Here is a 21,943-nt window from a genome sequence, read left to right as displayed (position 1 = left end):
AAGCGCTATGGAAGACCTGTCAAAGGCTGGCTGTCGAGAGAAATTCATCAATATCCTTTGACTCCTCCACAACAAGATATTGGTGACAGTCCTCACCGACGGAAATATGACATTAACCTTCGAGGTCAAGACTGGAGGTAAACAGGGATGCATCATCGCCCCCACTCTTTTCTTCATTTTCATTGCCACCATCCTCCACCTTGTGAAGAACAAGCTTTCTAGTGTTTTGGATATTGTCTACAGGAAGGACAAAAAACTTTTCAACTTCCTCCAACAAGGAAGCAGCACTGCCATTGCTCGTGGAACTTCAGTATGCAGGTGACACTGCCATCTCTGCTCTCTCGGAAGAAATTCTCCAAGTAATGCTTGATGCCTACGCGGAAGCATACCGAAGAATCAGTCTCAGCCTCAACAAGACTAAAGTCCCTTACCAATCTGCGCCTGGGAAAGATGCGGTCTCCCTCCATCAAGATCAATGGAGAAATCCTCCCACACATAGAACATTTCCCCTACCTGGGGAGCCACCTTTCATCTAAGAGTAATATTGATGTGGAGATCCAACATTGTATCCAATCCGCTTTTGAACGCCGAAGGATGAGAGTCTTTGATGCCCGCAACATCCATGCTGAAAGATCCTCATGTACAAGGCAGTTGTCCTCCCAACTCTTCTATAGGGCTCAGAAACCCGGGCTAGGTACAGGCATCACCACAAGGCCCTGGAGAGCTACCATCAATGCTGTCTGAGACGGATTCTTCACCTCAGCTGGGAGGACAGGAGTACTAACATCAGTGGCCCTGAAGGTGCCAAGAGTACCAACATCGAGACCATGATCATCTGAAACCATCTCAGCTAGGCTAGCCATGTGCTTACGATGCTAGAGTCCCAATTGCTAAAGCAAATCTTCTTCGCCCAGCTCAAGTAAGGCACCCGAACTAGAGAACAAAGGAAGCACTTCAAAGACATCTTGAAGGCTTACTTCAAGAAATGCAACATTGACATCAATGCCCGGGAAACCCTCACTCAGAAGAAACATACCTGGGTGGCACGGTAGCACAGTGGTTAGCACTGCTGCTTCACAGCTCCAGGGTCCCAGGTTCGATTCACTGCTTGGGTCACTGCCTGTGCGGAGTCTGCACATTCTCCCAGTGTCTGCGTGGGTTTCGTCCAGGTGCTCTGGTTTCCTCTCACAGTCCAAAGTTTAAAAAAAAATAATTTTTATTGAAAATTTTTGAAAAATATATATCAACAAAATAATAACAATAATAAACACCCCCCCGGCACCCGTAACAACGCATATAACAAACCCCCCCCCAACCCCAATGCACAACAGAATAAATTAACAATAAGCAAATTAACTTAAACACTATCCCCATAAACCCCCCCCCCCCCCCCCCCCCCTTCCCCCCGGGTTGCTGCTGCTGCTGACCTAGTACCTTATCGTTGAGCCAGAAAGTCGAGGAAAGGCTGCCACCTACTAAAGAACCCTTGTATCAACCCCCTCAGGGCGAACTTGACCCTTTCCAACTTAATGAATCCTGCCATGTCATTAATCCAGGTCTCCACACTCGGAGGTCTCGCACCTTTCCACTGCAGCAAGATCCTCCGCCGGGCTACTAGGGACGCAAAGACCAAGACATCGGCCTTTTTCGCCTCCTGCACTCCCGGCTCCACCCCAACCCCAAATATCGCGAGTCCCCAACCTGGCTTGACCCTGGATCCCACCACCCTCGACACCGTCCCCGCCACCCCCTTCCAGAACTCCTCCAGTGCCGGGCATGCCCAGAACATATGGGCATGGTTCGCTGGACTCCCTGAACACCTGACGCACCTGTCTTCGCCCCCAAAGAACCTACTCATCCTAGATCCGGACATGTGGGCCCGGTGCAACACCTTGAACTGGATGAGACAAAGCCTCGCACATGAAGAGGAGGAGTTCACCCTCTCCAGGGCGTCCGCCCATGTCCCCTCCTCAATCTGCTCCCCCAGCTCCACCTCCCACTTAGCCTTCAGCTCCTCTACCGACGCCTCCCCCACCTCCTGCATTACCTGGTAGATGTCAGACACCTTCCCATCCCCGACCCACACCCCCGAAAGCACCCTATCCCTTACCCCCCACAGGGGCAACAAAGGGAACCCCTCCACCTGTCGCCTAGCAAACGCCTTGACCTGAAGGTACCTGAACATATTCCCCGGGGGGAGCTCAAACTTCTCCTCCAGTTCACCAAGGCTCGCGAACCTCCCGTCGATAAACAGGTCTCCCAACTTCCTAATGCCTGCCCTGTGCCACCCCACGAACCCGCCATCCATGTTCCCTGGGACAAACCGGTGGTTCCCCCGCAGCAGGGCCTCCACCGAGCCCCCCGCTTCCCCCCTGTGTCGCCTCCACTGCCCCCAAATTTTGAGGGTAGCCGCCACGGGCTCGTAGTGTACCTCGTTGGAGGGAGCAGCAGTGGCGCCGTTACCAGTGCCTTCAGGCTCATGCCTCCACAGGACGCCATCTCCATCCGTTTCCATGCTGCCCCCTCCCCATCCATTACCCACTTACGTACCATCGAGACGTTAGCCGCCCAATAGTACCCAGAGAGGTTGGGCAGCGCCAGCCCCCCTCTATCCCTGTCCCGCTCGAAAAAGACCCTCCTTACCCTTGGAGTCCCGTGCGCCCAAACAAATCCCAGAATGCTGCTGTTCACCCTCCTAAAAAAGGCCCTCGGAACGAAAATGGGGAGGCACTGAAACAAAAACAAAAACCTTGGGAGCACCGTCATTTTAACGGACTGTACTCTACCCGCCAACGACAACGGCAGCATGTCCCACCTTTTAAATTCCTCCTCCATCTGCTCCACCAACCTAGTAAAATTGAGCTTGTGCAGAGACCCCCAGCTCCTAGCCACCTGAACCCCCAGGTACCTAAAACTCCTCGCTGCCCTCTTTAGTGGGAGCCTATCAATCCCCTCCTCCTGATCTCCCGGGTGTACGACAAACAGCTCTTGCCCAGGTTCAATTTATATCCCTAGAAACTCCCGAACTCAGCAAGAATCTCCATCACCTCCGGCATTCCCCCCACCGGGTCTGCTACATACAACAGCAAGTCGTCCGCATACAGCGACACTCGGTGCTCCTCCCCACCTCGCACCAATCCCCTTCACCTCCTCGACTCCCTAAGAGCCATGGCAAGAGGCTCAATTGCCAGCGCAAAAAGCAAGGGGGACAGGGGGCACCCCTGCCTCGTCCCACGGTGGAGCCTGAAGTACTCGGACCTCCTCCCATTTGTCGCTACACTCGCCATCGGGACCTCGTACAGCAACCTCACCCATTTAATAAACCCCACCCCAAACCCGAACCTCTCCAACACCTCCCACAAGTACCCCCACTCAACCCTGTCAAAGGCCTTCTCCGCATCCACACTCAACAGCTCCTCCACCAGTCTCTCCCTCTCCCTCCTCTTCCAATGGGCTTGTATGGAGATCAGCTCCCCCCTAATCACTGCCTTCAGAGCCTCCCACACCATCCCCACCTGGACCTCCCCAGTATCATTGTCCTCGAGGTACTTCTCGATACATCCCCGAACCCTCCTACACAGCCAACAACCCCATGTCCAGACGCCAAAGTGGGCGCCACACCCAATGTGGAGCATGGTCCGAAATCGCGATAGCCGAATATTCGGCCTCCTCCACCCTGCTCAGAACAAAGAAATCAATGCGGGAATAAACCCTGTGCACATGGGAGAAAAAAAGGAGTACTCCCGAGCCCTCGGCCTCCCGAACCACCAGGGATCCACTCCTCCGATCTGGTCCATAAACCCCCTTAATACCTTGGCCGCCGCTGGCCTCCTGCCTGTCCTTGAACTAGAACGATCCAGTAGGGGATCCAGCACCGTATTGAAGTCCCCCCCCATGATCAAGCCCCCCACCTCCAGGCCAGGAATGCGGCCCAACATACGCCTCATGAAACCAGCATCATCCCAATTTGGGGCGTACACATTAACCAACACCACCCTCTCCCCCTGCAGCTTACCGCTCACCATCACATATCTGCCGCCACTATCAGCCACAACCTCAGACACCTCAAACGCCACCCTCTTCCCCACCAGGATCGCCACCCCCCCGGTTCTTCGAGTCGAGCCCCGAGTGGAAAACCTGCCCCACCCACCCCTTCCTCAGACGGACCTGGTCCGCCACCTTCAGGTGGGTCTCCTGGAGCATGGCCACGTCCGCCTTCAGCCCCTTCAGATGCAAAAACACCCGGGCCCGCTTAACCGGCCTATTCAACCCCCTCACGTTCCATGTAATCAGCCGGATCAGGGGGCACCCCGCCCCCGCGACTAGCCATAACCCATCGACTGCTCGCCCCTGGCCATCACCCATTCGCCATTTCCCACGGCGATAGAACCTCACCCTGACCCCCCCAAACTCCTCCCTGGCCAATCCAGCAGCAACCCGGTATCCCCCCCCGGGCTAGGACCCTTCCTAGCTGCGACTCTCCCTCCAGTGTACTCCCGTGAGCCAGCTGACTTCTGCTGACCCCGGCAGCTCCCGCTCTAACTCCGACCCCTCCCGATATGAGGTCCCCCCTCCTCCCCTGCATCAGCTCCTGGGCACCGCTTCAGCGCGGGAAACCCGGTCTAATAGCTGCGCCCCTCGCCACCAGCTCCACCCCCTCGTCCCGCAGCGCGGGAAACCAGAGAAAAGCCCGCGCTTTCACACTGCCCCACCCCACCAACGCAGCTCCCAAACCGCAGTCCCAACCCAACCACCAACTCCATACAAACAAAGACACAGATCAACCACAAACCCCAGTACCCCCCTTAGAACACGAAACCATAACCCACATCGTCCGAAAGCGAGAGAAAAACAAAAACAAACAGAATAACCCGCTACAGCATAAACAATGATACATGAATAGAATAGAAAAACTCCCACAGCCCCCAATCTCTAGTTCAAGTCCAGCTTTTCAGCCTGCACACAGGCCCACGCTTCCTCCGGGGACTCAAAGTAGTGATGCCGGTCCTTGTAGGTGATCCACAGGCGCGCAGGCGGCAACATGCCAAACTTCACCTGCTTTCCATGGAGCACCGCTTTCATCCAGTTAAACCCGGCTCTCCGCTTGGACACCTCCGCACTCCAGTCCTGGTAGATACGCACTACCGAATTCTCCCATTTACTGCTCCTCACCACCTTGGCCCATCGGAGAACACACTCCCGGTCGCTGAAACGATGGAACCGCACCAGCAACGCCCGCGGGGGTTCATTCTCCTTAGGCCGCCTGGCCAGCACTCTATGGGCCCCCTCCAGCTCCAGGGGCAGATGGAAGGATCCTGCCCCCACCAGCGAGTTCAACATCATGGCCACATAGGCCGGCAGGTCCGACCCTTCCAGCCCCTCCTCGAGGCCCAGGATCCACAGGTTCTTCCTCCGTGACCGAAGCTCCATCTCCTCAAACTAATCTTGCCACTTTTTATGAAGTGCCTCGTCCACCTTCCCCACGAGGGCCGAAACCTCCTCCTCGCGCTCAGAGGCCTGCTGCTGCAACTCGAGTATCGCTGCACCCTGGGTTGTCTGGGTCTCCAGCAGCTTACTCGTCGTCACCTTCAGGGATTCCAACAACTCCCCTTTCAGCTCCGTGAAATACCGCAGAAGGGCCGCCTGCTGCTCCTCAGCCCACTGCCTCCACTCCTCAGGGGCTCCACTGGCCGCCATTTTGTCCATCTTCCCCCGCTTTTCCAGGGGAGCTGCTGCCGTTTTTCTCGTCGCCCCACTTAGAGTCCGAACCATAAATCCCGGGGGGTTTTGCTCCAGACCCCTTTATCCACCGGGAATCGTCGAATCAGCGCCGTTTGGGGCCCTTAAAAGAGCCCACAAGTCCTTTTAAAGCGGGAGCTGCCGAACGTGTGGCTTAGCTCCGCATAGCCGCAACCGGAAGTCTCAGTCCAAAGTTGTGCAGGTTAGGTGGATTGGCCATGTTAAAATTGCCCTTAGTGTCCAAAACAGGTGAGGTGGGGATACTGGCTTATGGGGATAGGGAGGAGGTATGGGCTTAATTAGGATGCCCTTTCCAGGGGATGGTGGTGACTCGATGGGTCGAATGGCCTCCTTCTGCACTGTAAATTCTATGAATCCATGAACCAATGAACCTCCCGACTGAAGGGACACAATTGTTCACAACATCCAGCGGCAAGAAATGGTCTGGAAAAGGAGCCTGAGAAGGAGCCAGCAGTCTGGAGTATAAGGATGAATCCCACCTCTCAGAAACATTTTGCCAAATGTGTGGTCAAAGAGGCGGCTCTAGGAAAGGGGTCACCAGCCATGCAAAGACCCACAGAACCCATGACCAGTGACAAGCTGTTTCTTAGGTGGACAATCATACTTGTTACTGAGTGACCGCCAAAGAAGACTTGCGTGCCAAACAGCATAAGTAGCAAATAATAGACAGAGCTAATCAGTTCCACACCCAATGGATCAGATCTAAGCTCTGCAGTCCTGCCACAGCCAGCATTTGAATAGTGGTGGACAATTAAGGGATGACAAGGCGACACAATGGTTAGCACTACTGCCTCAAAACGCCAAGGACCTGATTCAATTCTGGCCTTGGGTGACTGTCAGTGCGGAATTTGCATGTTCTCCCTGTGTCTGCACGGGCTTCCTCCGGATGCTCCGGTTTCCTCCCGCAGTCCAAAGATGTGCATATTAGGTGGATTGGCCATGCTAAATTGCTCCTTAGTGTCCAAAGATGTGCAGGTTAGGTGTTGTTACCCAGATAGAGTGGATGAGTGGGCCTAAATAGGGTGCTCTTTCAGAGGGTGGGTACAGACTCAATGGGTCGAATGGCCTCCCTCTGCACTGACAGGATACTATGTTAAATAACTCACTGGAGGAGACGACTCCCCTTGCTGCACCCTTAGCCAAGCTGTTCTAGTATGGCTACAACACTGGCATCTGCCCAGCAATGTGGAAAACTGTCCAGGTATATCCTGTACACAAGGAACAGGACAATTGCCACCCCATCAGTCTACTCCCAGTGATGGAAGGGGTCATCAACAGCGCTATCAAGCAGCACTTACTCAGCAATAACCTGCTCATGGATGCCTAGTTTGGGTTCCTCCAGGTTCACTCAGCTCCTGACCTCATTACAACCTTGATTCAAACATGGACAAGAGCTGAATGCCAGGGATGAGGTGAGAGTGACTGCCTTGACATCAAGTAATTGTGAATCAATAATCATGAAGGTGTTTTATATAAAAGCTCAGTCAACTGATTGTATTTCATTTTGAATTACATGGTGTAAAGATCAGGTAAGCCAATTTTCTCTCCATTTTTGATATTTCAATTTAATAACATTAATCGTGTGCAGTTTGCTCTCCCACATAAAATCTCAAAACGTTAAACATTGTTTATTCTTGGCCTCATATTCATTTGAAAGATGCTGTCTTGTTACATATTATACCAGAATATTTATTTGATAATCAGGACTTAACTTCTTTGTTAAACTAGTCACTCAAGATTCACCACTATATTCAATTCCAACTTAAAAGGAATTGTGATCCTAAGGTACATTGTTCCCATTGATTCTAGCTGAATGAAAATAATTCTTCAGAAGGTCATTTGACTTATTCTTGTTTGTTTTGTCTTTTGATATCTGCACCCATTTAAACGTTTTTGCGCAATAAATACGACTCTTATTTCTCTAGGTCACTTCAGGAAACATTATCTTAATGTAAATTAGCTAGCTTATTTCTCTGTTACTTGTCCTAAAAACTTTGGCGGGCAATAAGGGAGGTGAAGGCTCGGACCCCTGCTCCTCTACCCACAAAGAGCTCTCGCTGCTCAGATACTCCAAAGACTGCCACTAGCGGCATGGCTCGACCCTCACCCCCACAACCTTGGACATAGCCTCGGAAAAGGCTGTCCAGTACTGGGGCGTGTGGAGCTGGGCAGTGTCCCAACTCTATGCAGCGGACCCAAGAGCCAAAATATGGACCAGACTGTTAAAAAAACTTTTGTGAGATATGGCAATCATTGGCAAGACCAGCATTTGTTGTCCACCCGTAATTAACATTGAGAGCTGGGGGAAGGGGAGGGGGGACCCTTCATGAATAACTTACATAGAACATAGTGCAGAGGCCATTCAGCCTGTCAAATTTGCATTGACCCACAAACCCTCACTTCCACCCTATCCCCAAACCTAATAACCTCTCCTAATCTTTTTGCCACTATGGGCAATTTAGCATGGCCAATCCGCTTAACCTGCACATCTTTAGACTGTGGGGAGAAACCGGAGCAAACCCACGCAGACATGGGGAGAATGTGCAGACTCTGCACAGACAATGACCCAGCGGGGAATCGAACATAAGAACTAGGAGCAGGAGTAGGCCATCTGGTCCCTCGAGCCTGCTCCGCCATTTAATGAGATCATGTCTGATGTTTTGTGGACTCCGCTCCACTTTCCGGCCCGAACACCATAACCCTTAATTCTTCAAAAAACTATCTTTATCTTATTCACAACCCTTTGGGTGAAGAAGTTCCTCCTAAGCTCAGTCCTAAATCTACTTCCTCTTATTTTGAGGCTATGCCCCCTAGTTCTGCTTTCACCCGCCAGTGGAAACAACCTGCCCGCATCTATCCTATCTATTCCCTTCATAATTTTATATGTTTCTACAAGATCCCCCCGCTGCATCCTTCTGAATTCCAACAACTACATTGAGTATAAGAATTTTCAAGTCATGTTGCAACTGTATAAAACCTTAGTTAGGCCACACTTGGAGTATAGTGTTCAATTCTGCTCGCCACACTACCAGGAGGATGTGGAGGCTTTAGAGATGGTGCAGAAGGGATTTACCAGGATTTTGCCTGGGATGGAGGGCATTAGCTATGAGGAGCGGTTGAATAAACTCAGTTTGTTCTCACTGGAACGACGGAGGTTGAGGGGCGACCTGATAGAGGTCTACAAAATTATGAAGGACATGGACAGAGTGGATAGTCAGAGGCTTTTTCACAGGGTAGAGGGGTCAATTACTCGGGGGCATAGATTTAAGGTGCGAGGGGCAAGGTTTAGAGGAGATGTACGAGGTAGGTTTTTTTTTACACAGAGGGTAGTGGGTGCCTGGAATTCGCTGCCAGAGGAGGTGGTTGAAGCAGGGACGATAGTGACGTTTAAGGGGCATCTTGACAAAAACATGAATAGGATGGGAAGAGGGATACGGACCCCGGAAGTGCAGAAGATTTTAGTTTAGACGGGCAGCATGGTCAGCGCAGGCTTGGAGGGCCGAAGGGTCTGTTCCTGTGCTGTACTTTTCTTTGTTCTTTGGTTCTTAACCCCTTCAGCACACCATCCAGCGCCAGTGCGTCCTTTCTCAGGTAAGGAGACCAAAACTGAACACAATACTCCAGGTGTGGCCTCACTAACACCTTATACAATTGCAGCATAACCTCCCTAGTCTTAAACTCCGTCCCTCTAGCAATGAAGGACAAAACTCCATTTGCCTTCTTAATCACCTGTTGCACCTGTAAACCAACGTTTTGCGACTCCTGCACTAGCACACGCAGGTCTCTCTGCACAGAAGCATGTTTTAATATGTTATAATTTAAATGATAATCCCTTTTGCTGTTATTCCTACCAAAATGGATAACCTCATATTTGTCAACATTGTATTCCATCTGCGTGACCCTAGCCCATACACTTAACCTATCCAAATCCCTCTGCAGACTTCTGGTATCCTCTGCACTTTTTGCTTTACCACTCATCTTAGTGTCATCTGCAAACTTGGACACATTGCACCTGGTCCCCAACTCCAAATCATCTATGTAAATTGTTAACAATTGTGGGCCCAACACTGATCCCTGAGGGACACCACTAGCTGCTGATTGCCAACCAGAGAAACACCCATTAATCCCCACTCTTTGCTTTCTATTAATTAACCACTTTACCCTCAATGCCATGAATCTTTATCTTATGCAGCAACCTTTTGTGTGGCACCTTGTCAAAAGCTTTTTGGAAATCCAGATATACCACATCCATTGGCTCCCCGTTATCTACTGTACTGGTAATGTCCTCAAAAAATTCCACTAAATTAGTTAGGCACGACCTGCCCTTTATGAACCCATGCTGCGTCTGTCCAATGGGACAATTTCCATCCAGATGCCTCACTATTTCTTCCTTGATGATAGATTCCAGCATTTTCTCTACTACCGAAGTTCAGCTAACTGGCCTATAATTACCCGCTTCTGCCTACCTCTTTTTTTTCAACAGTGATGTCACATTTGCTCATTTCTAATCCGCCGGGACCAGCCCAGAGTCTAGTGAATTTTGGTAAATTATCACTAGTGCATTTGCAATTTCTCTAGCCATCACTTTTAGCACTGGAATGGGATGCATTCCATCAGGGTCAGGAGACTTATCTACCTTTAGCCCCATGGGCTTGCCCATCACTACCTCCTTAGTGATAACAATCATCTCAAGGTCCTCAGCTGTCATAGCCTCATTTCCATCAATCACTGGCATGTTATTTGTGTCTTCCACTGTGAAGACCGACCCAAAAAAACTGTTCGGTTCCTCAGCCATTTCCTTAAATCTCCCTTCTCATCCTCTAAAGAACCAATATTTACCTTAGCCACTCTTTTTTGTTTCACATATTTGTAGAAACTTTTACTATCTGTTTTTATATTCTGAGCAAGTTTACTCTCATAATATATCTTACTCTTCTTTATAGCTTTTTTAGTAGCTTTCTGTTGCCCCCTAAAGATTTCCCAGTCCTCTAGTCTCCCACTAATCTTTGCTACTTTGTATGCTTTTTCCTTCAATTTGATACTCTCCCTTATTTCCTTAAATATTCACGGTTGATTTTCCCTCTTTCTTCCGTCCTTCCTTTTTGTTGGTATAAACCTTTGCTGAGCACTGTGAAAAATCGCTGGAAGGTTCTCCACTGTTCATCAACTGTTCCACCATAAAGTCTTTGCTCCCAGTCTACCTTAGCTAGTTCTTCTCTCATCCCATTGTAATCTCCTTTGTTTAAGCACAAAACACTAGTCTTTGATTTTACCTTTTCACCTCCATCTGTATTTTAAATTCCACCATATTGTGATCGCTCCTTCGGAGAGGATCCCTAACTATGAGATCATTAATGTCTCATTACACAGGACCAGATCTAGGATCGCTTGTTCCCCATAGGTTCCATTACATACTGTTCTAGGAAACTATCGCAGATACTTTCTATAAACTACTCCTCAAGGCTGCCTTGACCGACCTAGTTAAACCAATCGACATGTAGATTAGAATCCCCCATGATAACTGCTGTATCATTTCTACATGCACAATTATTTCTTTGTTTATTAACTGCCCCACCATAATGTTACTATTTGGTGGCCTATAGACTACTCCTATCAGCGACTTTTTCACCTTACTATTCCTGATTTCCACCCAAATGGATTCAACCTTATCCTCCATAGCACCGATGTCATCCCTTACTATTGCCCAGATGTCATCCTTAAATAACAGAGCTACACCACCTCCCTTACCATCCACTCTATCCTTCCGAATAGTTTGATACCCTTGGATATTTAACTCCCATTCATGTCCATGTTTCAGTAATGGCCACTAAATCATAGTCATTCACGATGATTTGCGCCATCAACTCATTTATATTATTCTGAATACTACGAGCATTCAGGTAAAGTACACGTTGGCTTTTACACCTCTGTTTTGAATCTTAACACCTTGCTCAGTAACCTCTCCTAAGTTATTTTTCCTCTTAACCTTCTCCTAATTTTCCTTGTCGTTGAGCCCATATCTTCATGTAACAACCTGCTGCGTCACTTTTGATTTATGTTTTTACTTCCCGTTTTATCCCTTTTAGTATTACTGGGCCTATTCACTGAGCTCCCCTCAGTCACTGTACCTTGTACTGTCACCCTTTTTGATATCGTTTCTCTGCCTTACACTTTCCCCCTTACTAACTTTTGTTTTGGTCCCTGTTTTACTACCTTTCGACTTCCTGCATCAGTTCCCATCCCCTTGCCACATTAGTTTAAACACTCCGCAACTGCTCTAGTAAATATCCCCCTAGGACATCAGTTCCAGTCCTGCCCAGGTGTAACCCGTCCAGTTTGTACAGGTCCCACCTTCCCCAGAACCAGTCCCAATGCCCCAAGAATCTGAAACTCTCCCCCCTGACACCATCCCTTCAGCCACATATTCATCCTGTATATCCTGTCATTTCTACTCTGACTAGCACGTGGCACTGGTGGTAATCCTGAAATCACTACCTTCGAGGTCCGATTTCTTAACTTCCTTCCTAGCTCCCTGTATTCTGCTTTTAGGACCTCATCCCTTTTTTTAAACCTATGTTGTTTGTACCGATATGTACCACGACCACTGGCTGTTCACCCTCCCCCTCCAGAATGTCCTGTACCCGCTCCGAGACATCCTTTTTCCTAGCACCAGGGAGACAACAAACCATCCTGGAGTCTTGTTTGCAGCCACAGAAACGCCTGCCTATTCCCCTTACAATTAAATCCCCTATAACTATTGCACTGTCACACTTACCAACCCTCCCCTCTGTGTTAACATGTACTAGATGCTGTGGTATGAAGAGGCAAGAGTTCAGCTCCTTTTTCACCAACACACATTTAATGGTTCAAACTCACTCTGCACAGAACTCTACATATCAGTGTCAATCATTGAACACTTTATATAAATGAGACAATCATTGAACACTTAACATAAATGAGACAACTAATTGCAATGTCTCTTAACCCATTACTTAACAGTCTCCCCTTCCTTGGAGAAAAAAAACCAATTAGGTAAAAATAATAATTCAAGAAACTAAAATTTCAAGAAACTAAAACACACACCTGATTCCCCTTTTTTAAAATAAAGTAAAACAGGCGCCCTTCATTCACGATATCTAAAAGTTTCTGTGAACTAGCCCCTCTTTTTGTGAAACAGTCTGACAGTTCAAAGCTGTCAATCCATTTAATTTTTGTTATTTCCCCTCTGTCCAACATCTGCTTTAAACTTGTGATGTCTATCCGTAACCTCTTTTCATTGACACTTTTTGTAGAGTGCACATTTTCCCACAGAGATTTATTGTCAATGTGACAGTCAATAGGTATATTACCTAAATCCTCTAATCCCAAAATTTCTGTCAATATCTGACTTATATAAAAGGCCATATCCACCGCTTCCACTAAGCTTAATGTCTCAGCAGCCAAAGTGCTTTTGACCACTCTCCTTATTTTCTTTGTTTCCCACACAAGAGGGCAACATTTACCATTGTTCCCCAAAAGAAAAATTATAAAACCTCCTGCGCTTGAAACTCCATCACATAAATTTGCATAGGACACATCACTATAAACTATGAGTTTCAAATGCCTAGGATCACCTAAAACAGGGAACTTCAAAACACACTCGTGCATTTTTAGTTTGGCCAACACTTTATTTGCTCTTATTATGCCTTCCACTTTGGAACATTCACCTTTGTACTCAACTCTAAAACATCAAAACTCACGTCCGGTCTTCCCAACCAGTTCAGTTGCCCAATTAAACTTTGCAGTTGCTCTTTTTCTATCTTCAAAACCATTGGGTCTTTTTGTGAAACCCGGCCATGACTAATTGCTATTGGACTGATGCTTTCCAAGTAAGATTGCTGATGTAAAGTTGCCCCTAACTGAGTCTGTCCGATTTCCAAACCAATATATTTAAATGCACCGGTAGCTGAACTTCCAACCCTGAATTCTTTCCTCAAACCAGAGATTGCAATAGCTTCAAAATCACTAGTCCCACCCCACAAAAAATCATCGACATGCATCATGAAGATACCAGCAAGATTTCCTTTATAGTGCCAGTAAAACATTGCAGGATCTGCTTTCAACTGGCAACAGCCTAACTTTAACAAGACTGACCTCACCGAAAAGTACCACACTCTAGATCAGGAGTTCTCAACCTTTTTTAACCCATGGACCACTTTTCCTCTTAATTTTTTATTTGTGGACCCCCATAGCCATTCCACAGAAAAAAATACCGTGGGTATTTAATATGCTGCTTCTGTCATTAAAGGCTGTTCCTAGGGGACAATAGCCCGGGCAATCTTCAACAACAACTGTCATTAAAGCACAATAAACCCATTTGTCATCAACCGGTATGGATTTTTTTTTCTCAGAATACAGTACCACAAAAATAAACACAGCAAATGCACCTTTTTGGTTCTGAGCCCCTTCAGCCCTCAAGGTAAATTAGATAGATTATAATCTCTCTTTGACCTTTGTCAGTGCGAGAGAGAGAGAGAAAGGTGAATATTCATCATGAAAACAAACATTTTTTTCTTCTACTTGATTCTCAGTAATAACAATTGTTCTGAAGTAGAATTGCTCTATGGACCACTAAAATATCACCGTGGACCCCCAATTTGGTATTTTTTTTGTGTGGACCCCCAGTAATGTTACATGGACCCCCAGGGTCCATGTGGACCCCGGTTGAGAACCACTGCTCTAGATGCATCATTTAATCCATATACACATTTGTTCAACTTCCACAGTACCCCTTCTGTGTTAGCTGCTTCTTTAGGAGGACGGAGAAAAATGTCTCTCTGGAGCTGATGCCCCTGCAAAAAGGCAGCTTTTATATCTATAGATTTGCAGTCCCATGCCTTTGTGGCTAATAGAGCCAAGAAGATCTTTAAAATAACCTTTCCTGCTGTAGGTGAATCTACCCTCAAGTCCTGATCGTCTAAGTTTTCTTCAAATCCCCTTGCCACAAGCCTGGCCTTTGCCTTAGAAGTTCCATCTGGAAGAACCTTTTCTGTACAAATCCATCTGTGGGATAGAGCTTTTTGTCCCCTATCCGGCACTTCCGTGTATACCCCAAATTCACTCCAACTATGCAATTCTTGCTGTTTAGCATCTTTGATAACTTTTTCATCTAACTTATTTGAAGGCACCAAAATCTCACGTGTCTGTGGGCTTCTACTTCTATTAGTATTCTTAGTCTTACTCCTGTTCCGAGATCTTGATAAACTACGTCCTCTTTTCTGCCTGGTATCTCGTTCTGTACTGCTAGATCTTTCTCTTCTGTAGTGGGATGTCCTTTCAATAGTTCTCGACCTTTTCCTGCGAACCTGTTCACTATCCGATGTGCTATCTGAACTGGCACTGCGTTTCTGTGTCCTCCATTTTTGAACTTCGTTTTCTCAATCCATTGTCTTAACTTCCTCCCCTGAATGCTGTACATTCAACCAATGTTTATACTTTCCAGTGGCCTTCCCTGCTCTACTAATAACAGTTGCATCCTTCCATTGACTAGACCCTTCAGGCAAGTATGTCACTTTTGTACCAACCTTTGGCAGTTGCACTTTCGGAAAAATGGCCTGATCTAATTTATCAGAAGTGTCGTGTTCCTCTACGGAAACCCTGTCTATATCAGTTAACTAGTCCTCATAGTTCTGTAACACATGCGTACCAGATGACTCTGGTTCCTCGTCTTGTCTGTCTGCTCTGTCTAAATTAATCACTGAACACTTTTCATAAATGAGACAATCATTGAACACTTAACATAAATGAGACAACTAATTGCAATGTCTCTTAACCCATTACTTAACACTCTGCAGCAGAACCAACCGTGGTGCCACGAGTTTGCCTGTTGCTGTTTTCCCCTGAGAGGCGATTCACCTTAACAGTATCCAAAGCGGATATCTGTTCTGCAGGTGAATGGCCACAGGAGATTCCTGCACTATTTGCCTCGCTCTCTTGCTGTCTGGTGGTCACCCATTCCCTTCCTGCGGAGTCTGAGCCTGCGGTGTGACCACCTCTCTATACTTGCTATCCACAATGCTCTCCGACCCGCGGATGCTCCACAGTGTCTCCAGCCGCCGCTCCAGCTCTGAAACTCGAGCTTCCAGGAGCTGTAACTGGAGACATTTCCTGCACACATGCTGTCCCCAGCCTGCCACATGGAGCAAGAGGAGCAGACCACACCTTGGTGCTGTCTCATCATGATTTATTCCTTTAAATTAAACTTTTGAAATTAAACTTTAGAAAGATGTTTTTGTGTCGGATTATATCCAATCTCCTGTATACTATTTAATTAGCTTTATCCTTGAGTATTTATCTTGCTTTATCTGATAACAAATTAAATAGTTATTTAATTGAAATTTTTTAAAAAGTTGTTTAATTAAAATTTAAAGAAGTTACCTGGGACCCTGGCGCTGTGAAGCCCCAGTGCTAGCCACTCTGCTGTCAACTTGGGTTGCCAGTGATTGTTTGTACAACACTTCAAAAATAATAATGTTGGCGTCATCCAATCCGTACATCGTTATTTCTCAGACTTGCTGTAGAAAAATAAGGTTCGTGCAAAAGGAGCGAAAGAAAGTTGGGTGCGGTTGATCGGGACAATTAAACTTGGCGCTTGCCTGGTGATGGCGCTGTCGGCGGAGCCGCTCTCTTGCTGCGTCTTGTTGACAGTTGCTTTTTTGCTTTTTAAACGGTCGCTGGGTTTCAACAGTTGGAACGTTCCCGCGATTTGGTCCGCGCGAGGAAACCGTTAAAAAAAAAACCCCCGTGGGGGTGGGAACAGGGACACGAGCACACAGTCGCGGTGGGAACAGGGACGCGCACACAGCCAGTGGCGGAGGGAACAGGGACACGCACACAGTGGGGGAGAACGGAAGAGGGGCAGCATCGCCTGCCCAGTGAATCTTAAAGTCTTGTGGGCTCTGCTGGTTTGGGGACCGGGTAAGTGCACGGAAGTTAAGACATTTAAACGGGGATTTAATTATTTAAGGAAAGGCGGGGCTTGATGCGGATACTTGGTGGAGATCTGGCTCCTGGGGCAGGTCTTTCAGAAGATAATTCGAATTATAATTTTACTTTTTTGTCTGCAAATTCCCAACAGGGCACCTTCATTCCGGGGACGCAAAAAAAAGGAAGGCTTTTGTTCTTTGCGACTTCGGCAATGGCAGGACTGGACTTTACAGACCAAGATGTCAGAGAACAATTGGATGTGTTGGGCTACCGCAACGTTCCACACCATCAACTTAGAGAGTTCAGAAAAGGTCAAACAAAACTGCACCACACTCGGCGTTAGTTGTGGAAAATAGCTGTTTATTCCCAGGAAGGAGGCCCTTCAACCCCCCCCCCCCCCCCCCCCAGAATTCACGGATAAGCTTGGTTGACAATTTTTATTCCTTTCTTAAAAGTGGAGATAATAGATTTGTAACTCTTACAGTTGTGGAATGTTAACCAAATAGCCACTCCCAAGTGGAGATGGATGTTTTCTTTTAACTGACCAATCCTGCTAGTAATGTTGGGGGGGGGGGGGGGGGGTATTTCCCTTTACTGCCCCCTCCTAAAACCAAGTGGAGTGCAGTGCACCTAGTGAGAGTAGAATTGTGAAGTTCCAGTAGCTATCACAAACTCATTCATTTAGTGAAAAGCTGCACCAATTGAAGCACAATTTATTGTTCCTTGGTTTCCACTCTTCACCCCCCCCCCCCCCCCCAACCCAACCCAAAGGGACATTGATATCTGTTACTAAGATTTATTGGCTTGGCTCGCTCTGAACTAAAGCCTCATCGTCTGGCTTGGAGGTCAGCTGCAGTCAGGCGTCTTGCAAAAAAAAAATCCCATAACATTATTTCAAACAAGAGCAGGGATTTATTCCTGGTGTCCTGGCCAATATTTGCGTCTTAATCAGCATTACAAAAAACAGGTTTCATAGTCATTATCACATTGCTGTTTGTAGGGGTTTGCTCAGTATAAATTAGCTGCTGCGTTTCCTACACTACAAATGTGATTAAAGTTCAAAATATATTTCATTGCCTGAAATGCCTCCAGTGGTCATGAAACACACTCTAATAATGCAAGTTTTTTCCTTCCTAGGACTAAATGCAATCACACATTCTGTTCTTTCAGATCTGGAGGAGCTGATCATACATGAGCGTTCAAAGAGTCAAACGTCTAGTAAAGCCAGTGATAGTGTGGAGTCACGTGGCAGTACAAAGGCGCCAAACTGTGGTATGGTTATGCTTTGTGTCGATCTGTGATAAAATCATTTCGTCCTTGGATTGAAATTTTGTGAAGGACTACTTGGGTCATCAGAGTTGATAGCTGTAGAAATGTAGAACAAAGAAAATTACAGCACAGGAACAGGTCCTTCAGCCCTCCAAACCTGCACCAACAATACTGCCTGACAGAACTAAAACCCTTACAGGGACCATATCCCTCTATTCCCATCCAATTCATGCATTTGTCAAGCCTCTTAAAAGTGAATATCGGATCTGTTTCCAATACCTCACCCGGTAGCGAGTTCCAGGCTCCCACCACCCTCTGTTAAAAATAAAACTTGCCTCGTACATCTCCTTGAAACTTGCCCCTTGCACCTTAAACCTATGCCCCCTAGTAATTGATTCCACGTTGGGAAAAAGCTTCTGACCATTCACTCTGTCCATGTCCCTCATAATCTTGTAAACTTTGATCAGGCCACCCCTCAACCTCCTTTGAGGTTTCTTCAATCTCTCCTCACAACAAACCAAGTTTCTTCAATCTCTCCTCACAGCTTATGCCTCCATACCAGGCAACATCCTGTTAAATCTTTCTGTACCCTCTCCAAAGCCTCCACATCGTTTTGATAGTGTGGCGACCGAATTGAACACTATATTCCAAGTGCAGCCTAACTAAGATTCCATAAAGCTGCAACATGACTTGCCAATTTTTAAACTCAGTGCACCGGCTGATGAAGGCAAGGATGCCATATGTCGTCTTGACTACCTTTTCCACCTGCGTTGCCACTTTCGGTGATCTGTGTCCCTGTACACCCAGATCCCTCTGCCTATCAAGACTCTTAAGGGTTCTACCATTTACTGTATATTTCCCATCTGTATTAGACCTTCCAAAATGCATTACCTCACACTTGTCCTGATTAAACTCCATTTGCCATCTCTCCGCCCAAGTCTCCAATCGATCTGTATCCTCTGGTCCTCATCACCATCCGCAATTCCACCAACCTTTGTGTCGTCCACAAATGTACTAATCAAACCAGTTCCATTTTCCTCCAAGTCATATATATATATATATATATATATTATATATATTTTATATTATATATATTTTATATTATATATATTTTATATTATATATATTTTATATAATTTATATATTTCTTTTTTTTTAATATAATTTTTATTGGAATTTTTTACAGAAAATATAAAACATGACAAACAATGAAATGCAACAAAATAACCCATAATAACTGTGACACCCCCAGACCGTATCGGCGCATGTATCACATCCCCCCCACCCCCCAACCCCAATGAACAACAAAAGAACTTAAAAATATATTAAAATTAAATAAACAAACATAGTCATTGTCGCGCCCCCCCCTTTTCCCTCCCCTTTTCCCTCCCCCCCCCCCCCCCCCCCCCCCCCCCCCCCCCCCCGGGTTGCTGCTGCTACTGTCCCTGTACCCTACCGTTGAGCCAGAAAGTCGAGAAAAGGCTGCCACCGCCTAAAGAACCCTTGTACCGACCCTCTCAGGGCGAATTTGACCTTCTCTAGCTTAATGAAACCAGCCATGTCATTGATCCAGGTCTCCACGCTTGGGGGCCTCGCATCCTTCCATTGTAGCAAGATCCTTCGCCGGGCTACTAGGGACGCAAAGGCCAGCACACCGGCCTCTTTCGCCTCCTGCACTCCCGGCTCCACCCCAACCCCAAAAATCGCGAGTCCCCATCCTGGCTTGACCCTGGATCCCACCACCCTGGACACCGTCCTCGCCACCCCCTTCCAGAACTCCTCCAGTGCCGGGCATGCCCAGAACATATGGGCATGGTTCGCTGGACTCCCCGAGCACCTGACACACCTGTCCTCACCCCCAAAGAACCTACTCATCCTCGTCCCAGTCATGTGGGCCCTATGCAGCACCTTGAATTGGATGAGGCTAAGCTGCGCACACGAGGAGGAAGAATTAACCCTCTCCAGAGCATCAGCCCATGTCCCGTCTTCGATCTGTTCCCCCAGTTCCCCCTCCCACTTAGCTTTCAGCTCCTCTACTGATGCCTCCTCTGCCTCATGCATAACCTTGTAGATATCGGATATCTTCCCCTCCCCGACCCAGACCCCTGAAAGCACCCTGTCGCTCACCCCCCTCGCGGGAAGCGAAGGGAATCCCTCCACCTGCCGCCTAGCAAATGCCTTTACCTGCAGATACCTGAACATGTTCCCCGGGGGGAGCCCAAATTTCTCCTCCAACTCCCCCAGGCTCGCAAACCTCCCATCAATAAACAGGTCCCTCAGCTGTCTGATGCCCGCTCTGTGCCAACCCTGAAATCCCCCATCAATGTTCCCCGGGACGAACCTATGGTTCCCCCTTAACGGAGCCTCCATTGAGCCCCCCACTTCTCCCCTATGTCGCCTCCACTGCCCCCAAATCTTGAGGGTAGCCGCCACCACCGGACTCGTGGTATACCTCGTAGGAGGGAGCGGCCACGGCGCCGTTACCAGGGCCCCCAGGCTTGTATCCCCACAGGACACCCTCTCCATTCCGTTTCCATGCTGCCCCCCTCCCCCTCCATTACCCACTTGCGCACCATCGACACATTGGCCACCCAATAATACCCCGAGAGATTGGGTAACGCCAGCCCCCCACCATCTCTACCCCCGCTCCAAGAAGACCCTCTTCACCCTCGGGTCCCATGCGCCCAAACAAAGCTCATGATGCTGCTAGTCACCCTTCTAAAAAAGGCCCTAGGGATAAAGATGGGCAAACACTGAAAAAGGAACAAGAACCTCGGGAGAACCGTCATTTGATGGACTGCACTCTACCCGCCAACGATAGCGGCACCATGTCCCACCTTTTAAATTCCTCCTCCATCTGCTCCACCAGCCTGGTAAAATTAAGCTTATGGAGAGTCCCCCAACTCCTGGCCACCTGCACCCCCAGGTATCTGAAACTCTTCACTGCCCTCTTAAATGGGAGTCTCCCGATTCCCTCCTCCTGATCACCCGGGTGTACTACAAATACCTCACTCTTGCCTAAATTTAACTTATAGCCCGAGAAGCCCCCAAATTCCGCTAACAGCTCCATCACCCCTGGCATTCCACCCTCTGGATCCGCCACATACAACAGCAGGTCGTCCGCATACAGCGATACACGATGTTCCTCCCCACCCCGCACCAGACCCCTCCATCTCCCTGACTCCCTCAACGCCATAGCCAAAGGTTCAATCGCCAGTGCAAAGAGCAAGGGGGACAGGGGGCACCCCTGCCTGGTCCCACGGTAGAGCCTAAAGTACTCCGATCTCCTTCCATTGGTAACTACACTTGCCATCGGAGCCGCGTAGAGCAGCCTCACCCATTTGATGAATCCCTCCCCGAATCCGAACCGCTCCAGCACCTCCCACAGGTACCCCCACTCAACTCTGTCAAATGCTTTCTCCGCATCCAGCGCCACCACTATCTCAGCCTCCCCCTCCACTGCCGGCATCATAATAACATTTAGTAGTCTCCGCACATTCGTGTTGAGCTGCCGTCCCTTGACAAATCCTGTCTGATCCTCATGTATCACCCCTGGCACACAGTCCTCTATCCTGGTGGCCAGGATCTTCGCCAGCAACTTAGCGTCAACATTGAGGAGCGAGATAGGCCTGTATGATCCACACTGCAAGGGGTCCTTATCCCGCTTCAGGATCAGAGAGATCAGTGCCCGCGACATCGTCGGGGGCAAAGCCCCCCCCTCCCATGCCTCATTGAAGGCTCGCACCAACAGGGGGCCCACCAGATCCGCATACTTTTTATAAAATTCCACCGGGAACCCGTCCGGCCCCGGCGCCTTACCTGACTGCATTTGCCCGATCCCCCTGACTAGCTCCTCCAACTCTATCGGCGCCCCCAGCCCCTCTACCAGCTCCTCTTGAACCCTTGGGAAACATAGCCTGTTCATGAAGCTCTCCATCCCCCCTCTCCC

General features: G+C 48.2%; 1 protein-coding gene across 3 annotated transcripts in view; it reads left to right on the top strand.

Annotated features, from left to right (window-relative positions):
- The first annotated feature begins 16,447 nt into the window (after positions 1–16,447).
- Positions 16,448–21,943, top strand: part of si:dkey-23f9.4 (hydrolethalus syndrome protein 1 homolog) — a 45,728-nt gene continuing 40,232 nt past the window's right edge. The window contains exons 1-3 of one of the 3 annotated variants that reach the window (XM_038814667.1): positions 16,448–16,716; positions 16,877–17,036; positions 17,896–17,997. In XM_038814667.1, the coding sequence (XP_038670595.1) occupies positions 16,937–17,036; positions 17,896–17,997 (202 nt within the window). In that variant the 5' untranslated portion in view covers positions 16,448–16,716; positions 16,877–16,936. The remainder of the gene's footprint in view (positions 16,717–16,876; positions 17,037–17,895; positions 17,998–21,943) is intronic. The other 2 variants (XM_038814684.1, XM_038814676.1) reach the window with 2 other exon arrangements.

The sequence above is a fragment of the Scyliorhinus canicula genome, chromosome 1 (genome assembly GCF_902713615.1).
Source record: "Scyliorhinus canicula chromosome 1, sScyCan1.1, whole genome shotgun sequence".
NCBI lineage: Eukaryota > Metazoa > Chordata > Chondrichthyes > Carcharhiniformes > Scyliorhinidae > Scyliorhinus > Scyliorhinus canicula.
Note: the sequence above shows the minus strand (reverse complement) of the source record. Positions and strands in the feature narration are given on the sequence as shown.